Source organism: Bombina bombina, chromosome 7 (genome assembly GCF_027579735.1).
Source record: "Bombina bombina isolate aBomBom1 chromosome 7, aBomBom1.pri, whole genome shotgun sequence".
Classification (NCBI taxonomy): Eukaryota; Metazoa; Chordata; class Amphibia; order Anura; family Bombinatoridae; genus Bombina; species Bombina bombina.
The window spans coordinates 159,992,972-160,002,395 of record NC_069505.1 but is presented as its reverse complement, the minus strand read 5'-3'; the positions used below and the strand labels follow the sequence as shown (position 1 = coordinate 160,002,395).

At 38.2% G+C, this 9,424-nt stretch overlaps 1 protein-coding gene across 1 annotated transcript in view; it reads left to right on the top strand.

Moving 5' to 3' along the window:
* KIF18A (kinesin family member 18A) overlaps window positions 1–7,725 on the top strand; it is a 442,588-nt gene extending 434,863 nt beyond the window's left edge. The window contains exons 16-17 of the mRNA XM_053720394.1: window positions 6,829–6,941; window positions 7,041–7,725. Coding sequence (XP_053576369.1) covers window positions 6,829–6,941; window positions 7,041–7,198 — 271 coding nt within the window. The 3' untranslated portion in view covers window positions 7,199–7,725. The remainder of the gene's footprint in view (window positions 1–6,828; window positions 6,942–7,040) is intronic.
* Window positions 7,726–9,424: the final 1,699 nt, after the last annotated feature.

The following is a 9,424-nucleotide window of genomic DNA, read 5'->3' as shown; positions in this document are numbered from 1 at the left end:
TCGAAGCGAGGGTTTTCAGATTCTGTGATAGATACTCTGGTTCAGGCCAGAAAACCGGTAACTAGAAAGATTTACCATAAAATATGGAAAAGATATATCTGTTGGTGTGAATCCAAAGGATTCCCATGGAATAAGATAAAAATTCCTAAGATTCTCTCCTTTCTACAAGAAGGTTTGGCGAAAGGATTATCTGCAAATTCTCTAAAGGGACAGATCTCTGCTTTATCTGTCTTACTACACAAAAGACTGGCAGCTGTGCCAGATGTTCAAGCATTTGTTCAGGCTCTGGTTAGGATCAAGCCTGTTTACAGACCTTTGACTCCTCCCTGGAGTCTAAATCTAGTTCTTTCAGTTCTTCAAGGGGTTCCGTTTGAACCTTTACATTCCATAGATATTAAGTTACTATCTTGGAAAGTTTTGTTTTTGGTTGCAATTTCTTCTGCTAGAAGAGTTTAAGAGTTATCTGCTCTGCAGTGTTCTCCGCCCTATCTGGTGTTCCATACAGATAAGGTGGTTTTGCGTACTAAGCCTGGTTTTCTTCCTAAGGTTGTTTCTAACAAAAATATTAACCAGGAGATAGTTGTACCTTCTTTATGTCCGAATCCAGTTTCAAAGAAGGAACGTTTGTTACACAATTTGGACGTAGTCCGTGCTCTAAAATTCTATTTAGAGGCTACAAAAGATTTCAGACAAACTTCTTCCTTGTTTGTTGTTTATTCTGGTAAAAGGAGAGGTCAAAAAGCGACTTCTACCTCTCTTTCCTTTTGGCTTAAAAGCATCATCTGATTGGCTTATGAGACTGCCGGACGGCAGCCTCCTGAAAGAATCACAGCTCACTCCACTAGGGCTGTGGCTTCCACATGGGCCTTCAAGAACGAGGCTTCTGTTGACCAGATATGTAAGGCAGCGACTTGGTCTTCACTGCACACTTTTGCCAAATTTTACAAATTTGATACTTTTGCTTCTTCGGAGGCTATTTTTGGGAGAAAGGTTTTGCAAGCTGTGGTGCCTTCCGTTTAGGTAACCTGATTTGCTCCCTCCCTTCATCCGTGTCCTAAAGCTTTGGTATTGGTTCCCACAAGTAAGGATGACGCCGTGGACCGGACACACCAATGTTGGAGAAAACAGAATTTATGCTTACCTGATAAATTACTTTCTCCAACGGTGTGTCCGGTCCACGGCCCGCCCTGGTTTTTTAATCAGGTCTGATGAATTATTTTCTCTAACTACAGTCACCACGGTACCATATGGTTTCTCCTATATATATTTCCTCCTGTCCGTCGGTCGAATGACTGGGGTGGGCGGAGCCTAGGAGGGACTATATGGCCAGCTTTGCTGGGACTCTTTGCCATTTCCTGTTGGGGAAGAGATATTCCCACAAGTAAGGATGACGCCGTGGACCGGACACACCGTTGGAGAAAGTAATTTATCAGGTAAGCATAAATTCTGTTTTTTCTTACCTTAAATTTTCAATTTTCGATTTACTTTTTTTCAAAAAATTGCGGGCTGTAGGGCTCGCGGGTGCAGAAAATGCTTCTATTTATTGCGACTTTTTTGGCGCAAAAATTTCGTCATTTCCGGCGTCATAGTTGGCGCCGGAAGTTTTTACGTAATTGCGTAATTTTTGACGTATGTGTATTGCGGACTTTTTTTGCGCCAAAAAATATGGGCGTCATTCTTGGCGCCAAAATGTGTGGGCGTTATACTTGGCGCCAAAAATATGGGCGTCATTCCTGGCGCCAGTTTTTTTCACACTATTTCAGTCTCACTATTCAGTTGCTTCTGGTTTTCTAGAAGCTTGTTTCATTTTGCATTTTTTCCCATTCCTGAAACTGCCATTTAAGGAATTTGATAATTTTGCTTTATATGTTGTTTTTTCTTTTACATATTGCAAGATGTCATTACCTGACCCTGGATCAGAATCTACTTCTGGAAAGACGCTGCCTGATGTCGGTTCTACCAAAGCTAAGTGTATTTGTTGTAAACTTTTGGTAACTGTTCCTCCGGCTGTTGTTTGTGATACTTGTCATGATAAGCTTTCAAACGCAGATAGTATTTCCATTAGTAATAATCCATTACCTGTTGTTGTTCCTTCAACATCTAATGTTCAGGATGTTCCTGTTAATGTTAAAGAATTTGTTTCTAAATCTATTCGGAAGGCTCTGTCTGTTATTCCTCCTTCTGCTAAACGTAAGAGGTCTTTGAAAACTTCACATATTTCAGATGAATTTTTAAATGACCGCCATCATTCTGACTCATCTATTTCTGATGTGGATCTATCTAATTCAGAAGATTCTACCTCAGATATTGACACTGATAAATCTTCATATTTATTTAAGATGGAGTTTATTCGTTCTTTACTTAAGGAAGTGTTGATTGCTTTAGATATGGAGGAGTCTAGTCCTCTTGATATTAAAACTACTAAGCGTTTAAATGCAGTTTTTAAACCCCTGTGGTTATTCCAGAAGTTTTTCCAGTTCCTGATGCTATTTCAGAAGTAATTTCTAGGGAATGGAATAGTCTGGGTACTTCTTTTACTCCTTCTCCAAGGTTTAAGAAATTGTACCCTTTGCCATCTGACAGATTAGAGTTTTGGGATAAAATCCCCAAAGTTGATGGGGCTATTTCTACTCTTGCTAAACGTACTACTATTCCTACGGCAGATAGCACTTCGTTTAAAGATCCTTTAGATAGGAAGCTTGAATCCTTTCTAAGGAAGGCTTATTTATGTTCAGGTAATCTTCTTAGACCTGCTATTTCTTTGGCTGATGTTGCTGCAGCTTCAACTTTCTGGTTGGAGGCTTTAGCGCAACAAGTGTCAGACCATAATGTTTATAGCATTATTAAACTCCTTCAACATGCTAATAACTTTGTGTGATGCCATTTTCGATATCATTAGAATTGATGTCAGGTACATGTCTTTAGCTATTTTAGCTAGAAGAGCTTTATGGCTTAAGTCTTGGAATGCAGATATGACTTCTAAGTCAACATTGCTTTCTCTTTCTTTCCAAGGTAATAAATTGTTTGGTTCTCAGTTAGATTCAATGATTTCAACTGTTACTGGGGGGAAGGGAGCCTTTTTACCTCAGGATAAAAAATCTAAGGTAAATATAGGACTGCTAATCGTTTTCGTTCCTTTCGTCAGAATAAGGAACAAAAGCCTGACCCTTCCTCTAAAGGAACAGTTTCCGTTTGGAAACCTTCTCCAGTCTGGAATAAATCCAAGCCTTTTAGAAAGTCAAAACCAGCTCCCAAATCCGTATGAAGGTGCGGCCCTCATTCCAGCTCAGCTGGTAGGGGGCAGGTTACGATTTTTCAAAGATGTTTGGATCAATTCGATTCAAAGTCTTTGGATTCAGAACATTGTTTCACAAGGGTACAGAATAGGTTTCAAGGTAAGACCGCCTGTGAGAAGATTTATTCTTTCACGCATTCCAGTAAACCCAGTGAAGGTTCAAGCATTTATGAAATGTGTTTCAGATCTGGAGTCAGCTGGGGTAATTATGCCAGTTCCAGTTCTGGAACAGGGCCTGGGGTTTTATTCAAATCTGTTCATTGTTCCAAAGAAAGAGAATTCTTTCAGACTGGTTCTGGATCTAAAAATATTGAATCGTTATGTAAGGATACCAACGTTCAAAATGGTGACTATAAGGACTATTCTGCCTTTTGTTCAGCAAGGGCATTATATGTCCACAATAGACTTAAAGGATGCATATCTTCATATTCCAATTCATCCGGATCCCTATCAGTTCCTGAGATTCTCTTTTCTAGACAAGCATTACCAGTTTGTTGTTCTTCCTTTTGGTCTAGCTACAGCCCCAAGGATCTTTTCGAAGGTTCTCTGTGCCCTTCTCTCTGTAATCGGGGAGCAGGGTATTGCGGTATTTCCTTATTTGGACGATATCTTGGTACTTGCTCAGTCTTTACATCCTGCAGAATCTCACACGAATCAACTTGTGTTGTTTCTTCAAAGACATGGTTGGAGCATCAATTTACCAAAGAGTTCCTTGATTCCTCAGACAAGGGTAACCTTTTTGGGTTTCCAAATAGATTCAGTGTCCATGACTTTGTCTCTTACAGAAAAGAGACGTCTGAAATTGGTTTCTGCTTGTCGAAACCTTCAGTCTCAATTTTCCCTTCGGTAGCTTTATGCATGGAAATTTTAGGTCTCATGACTGCTGCATCGGACGCAATCACTTTTGCTCGTTTTCACATGAGACCTCTCCAGCTTTGTATGCTGAATCAATGGTGCAGGGATTATACAAGGATATCACAATTAATATCCTTAAATCCCAATGTTCGTTCTTCTCTGACTTGGTGGTTGGATCACCATCGTTTAGTTCAAGGGGCCTCTTTTGTTCGTCCAACCTGGACTGTGATCTCAACAGATGCGAGTCTTTTAGGTTGGGGAGCTGTATGGGGATCTCTGACAGCGCAGGGGGTTTGGGAATCTCAGGAGGCGAGATTACCAATCAATATTTTGGAACTCCGTGTGATTTTCAGAGCTCTTCAGTTCTGGCCTCTTCTGAAGAGAGAATCATTTATTTGTTTTCAGACAGACAATGTCACAACTGTGGCATATGTCAATCATCAAGGGGGCACTCTCAGTCCTCAGGCTATGAAAGAAGTATCTCGGATACTTGTATGGGCGGAATCCAGCTCCTGTCTAATTTCTGCGGTTCACATCCCAGGTATAGACAATTGGGAAGCGGATTATCTCAGTCGCCATGCTTTACATCCGGGCGAATTGTCTCTTCACCCAGAGGTATTTCTTCAGATTGTACAAATCTGGGGGCTTCCAGAAATAGATCTGATGACCTCTCATCTAAACAAGAAACTTCCCAGGTATCTGTCCAGATCCAGGGATCTTCAGGCGGAAGCGGTGGACGCATTGTCACTTCCTTGGAATTATCAACCTGCTTATATCTTTCCGCCTCTAGTTCTTCATCCAAGAGTGATTTCCAAAATCCTAATGGAGCGTTCGTTTGTACTGCTGGTGGCTCCAGCATGGCCGCACAGGTTTTGGTATGCGGATCTCGTTCGGATGGCAAGTTGCCAACCTTGGACACTTCCGTTAAGGCCAGACCTTCTATCTCAAGGCCCATTTTTCCATCAGGATCTCAAATCATTAAATTTGAAGGTATGGAGATTGAACGCTTAATTCTTAGTCATAGAGGTTTCTCTGATTCAGTGATTAATACTATGTTACAGGTTCGTAAATCTGTGTCTAGGAAGATCTATTACCGAGTCTGGAAGACTTACATTTCTTGGTGTTCTTCACATAAATTCTCTTGGCATTCTTTTAGAATTCCTAGAATTTTACAATTTCTTAAAGGTGGTTTGGATAAGGGTTTGTCTGCAAGTTCCTTGAAAGGACAAATCTCTGCTCTTTCTGTTCTTTTTCACAGAAAGATTGCTAATCATCCTGATATTCATTGTTTTGTACAGGCTTTGGTTGGAATCAAGCCTGTCATTAAGTCAATTTCTCCTCCTTGGAGTCTCAATTTGGTTCTGAGGGCTTTACAGGTTCCTCCGTTTGAACCTATGTATTCTCTGGATATTAAATTACTTTCCTGGAAAGTTTTGTTCCTTTTGGCCATCTCTTCTGCTAGAAGAGTTTCTGAATTATCTGCTCTTTCTTGTGAATCTCCTTTTCTGATTTTTCATCAGGATAAGGCGGTGTTGCGGACTTCATTTAAATTTTTACCTAAAGTTGTGAATTCTAACAACATTAGTAGAGAAATTGTTGTCCCTTCATTGTGTCCTAATCCTAAGAATTCTCTGGAGAGATCTTTACATTCTTTGGATGTAGTTAGAGCTTTGAAATATTTTGTTGAAGCAACTAAAGATTTCAGGAAGACTTCTAGTCTGTTATCTTTTCTGGTTCTAGGAAAGGTCAGAAGGCTTCTGCCATTTCTTTGGCGTCTTGGTTAAAGTCTTTGATTTATCATGCTTATGTGGAGTTGGGTAAATCCCCGCCTCAAAGGATTACGGCTCATTCTATTAGGTCAGTTTCTACTTCCTAGGCTTTTAGGAATGAAGATTCTGTTGATCAGATTTGCAAAGCAGCAACTTGATCTTCTTTGCATACTTTTACTAAATTCTACCATTTTGATGTTTTCTCTTCTTCTGAAGCAGTTTTTGGTAGAAAAGTACTTCAGGCAGCCGTTTCAGTTTGATTCTTCTGCTTATAATTTCAGTTTTTTTCATTATAAGATTAAAACTTTTTGATTTGGGTTGTGGATTATTTTTTCTGCGGAATTGGCTGTCTTTATTTTATCCCTCCCTCTCTAGTGACTCTTGCGTGGAAGTTCCAAATCTTGGGTATCTGCTATCCCATACGTCACTAGCTCATGGACTCTTGCTAATTACATGAAAGAAAACATAATTTATGTAAGAACTTACCTGATAAATTCATTTCTTTCATATTAGCAAGAGTCCATGAGGCACACCCTTTTTGTGGTGGTTATGATTTTTTTGTTTAAAGCACAATTATTCCAATTCCTTATTTATTTGATGCTTTCGCTCCTTTCTTATCACCCCACTTCTTGGCTATTCGTTAAACTGAATTGTGGGTGTGGTGAGGGGTGTATTTATAGGCATTTTAAGGTTTGGGAAACTTTGCCCCTCCTGGTAGGAATGTATATCTTATACGTCACTAGCTCATGGACTATTGCTAATATGAAAGAAATGAATTTATCAGGTAAGTTCTTACATAAATTATGTTTTTTTTAATTGAATGTTTCTTTAATGTGAGTAAATGGAATACAAATGTATTATATCAAAATCAAAACCTTTATTAAAATCTTCATAAATATTGTGTTACAGCTCTACAGTAACCAATGTCTTAAAAGAGGAGCAGTCAACTGTTCCAGCTGCAAAACGCGTGAGGCAGAATGTTAGTTTTGATTGTAAAGCTTTACGAGTGCGCCGAGCCGTAGGTAAGTTTGGAATAGTTATTTATTTATTTATTTATTGTTTTGTAAATCAGACATTTAAATGTTATGTAATTTATTTTTTATTTTTTTATTTATTTAAAGGAACTTTAAAAAACAAGGATAAGGTTGCTCCGAGACGCATACCCAGAAGTATTTCAGAAGGAAATATGATGTTTGGTACAAAAAAGAAGCACTTCTCCTTTCTTGGGTCAACACAATCTTTTATGCAAGCTTCAAAAAACAAATTGTTTAACCCTTAAAAACAGAACATGGTTATAAAGAACAGTGGGTTATTATATAACTAAAATATAGTCTGTTAAGTTGTATTTCTGTTTGCACTAAACTATAACTTTGTATTTTATTAGACTGGATTTTAAATAAGGATGTTTGTCAAAAAAACACAAATGTTGTTATTGTACTTTATCTGATGGTACTGAGTACTGTAGATGTGTGTGAATGTGCTTAAGTTAAATGAAGAATTAATTATTCACAGAAAATCATTAGCCTAAATCTACAACAAATTCGAATTTGGAGCGTGGCCTCTCCAATTTCTATTATATTCAATGACGTTAACTCATTGAGCGTGAGGCGCCTGTTTGAGCTTAATACAATGACCTAGGAATTATCAAAGCGTTTGACATATGACAAACTCATATATTTTTTATTTGCGAAAGAAAGTTACCATCTCGTTTTGATTGGCTTGCACACATTGCAAAAATCTCAGCAGGCTTTCACAAGAAATGATCATTTATGTTTTAGTGTTTTTTGTTTTTTAAATACATATCGACTTTGCTATAGTTTTATAGATATTTTATATATATTTCCTGTTTTCTGTTTCCATGTCATGGTGCATTTTAAGTTTGGAACTTCAGCAGTTTTTATTATCCTGTTTACAATATTATCTTTGTGGCTGTATTATTTGTTATTTGCATCTGGTTACATAATTTAAAATGGTGTTTACATTTCTTTATTTTAAAGCAGGTAGCACAATTCTAAAATCAACAAAGTAATTGAAATTTTGTCACACGTTATTGGCCTTCATTGGAGCATCAGTCCAGGTGCTGTATGCAGATAAGGTTGAGCATCCTCTTGGTCAGGGGTCATCAACCTTGGCTCTCCAGAGCTTTTGAAACTACATTTCCCATGATGCTCAGCCAGCTTAAAGTGTCTGAGTATCATGGGAAATGTAGTTTCAAAAACCTCTGGGGAGCCAAGGTTGATCACCCCTGCTCTAGGTCAAAACCAGATCAGGCTAAACATGTTAAGGTACAATTATTTCACAATCAACAAACTGCAACTACATGGTCAACAAGCAGGTAAAATGTAGGCCTATGTCCAGTAGACAAATAGGTAAATCCTCAGAAATAAGTGAACTGTCAGATTTGAGTGTTGAGACACTAGTGTAGCCACATTTACAAGTTAATAGGTGTCAGAGCAAAGCCACATCAAGACCCATAAAAGTATCTCTCAAAACTTACTTAGATATTACGACAAAGTGGAAAATATTCAGTTAGACTGTTCTGGGGTATTTTGAGACCTACAAAGAAGCCAATGACTTTCATTGGCTTCAACTTTGAATTAGTAGCTTAAAATATTCAACTGTACAGTTCTTTGAAAACATTAGAATGTTTTACTCTGTGAGCTTGCGAGGGAACACAGGTGTAAGCGTTTTACTCCGAGTGCCTGTCTACCAGTCCTGCCAGCCAATAAGAGTGGATATGTAAATTAAAGGGAGACTAAACTTAAAACATTTTTATATTTTTTTTTGTTAATAGTAAGGGTTAGCGCATTTTTCTTTAAAGGAATAGTCTAGTCAAATTTAAACTTTCATGATTCAGAAAGAGCAGGCAATCTTAAGCACATTTAAAATTTACTCCTATTATCAATTTTTCTTCATTCTCTTGGTATCTTTATTTAAAAAAGCTGGAATGTAAGTTTAGGATCCGGTCCATTTTCTCTTGTAAGGTGTATCCAGTCCACGGATCATCCATTACTTGTGGGATATTCTCATTCCCAACAGGAAGTTGCAAGAGGACACCCACAGCAGAGCTGTAATATAGCTCCTCCCCTAACTGTCATAGCCTGTCATTCTCTTGCAACTCTCAACAAGCAAGGACGTTGTAGGAGAGAGTGGTTAAATATAGCTAGTTTATTTTCTTCAATCAAAAGTTTGTTATTTTTAAATAGTACCGGAGTTGTGCTATTTTATCTCAGGCAGTAAATAGAAGAAGAATCTGCCTGAGGTTTCTATGATCTTAGCAGGTTGTAACTAAGATCCATTGCTATTCTCACATATGTCTGAGGGGATTACACAGATGAGGTAACTTCAGCGAGAGAATGGCGTGCAGTTTATTCTGCTATCAGGTATGTGCAGTTATAATTTTTTCTAGAGATGGAAAACACTAGAAAATGCTGCTGATACCGGATTAATGTAAGTTAAGCCTGAATACAGTGATTTAATAACGACTGGTATCATGCTTACTCCC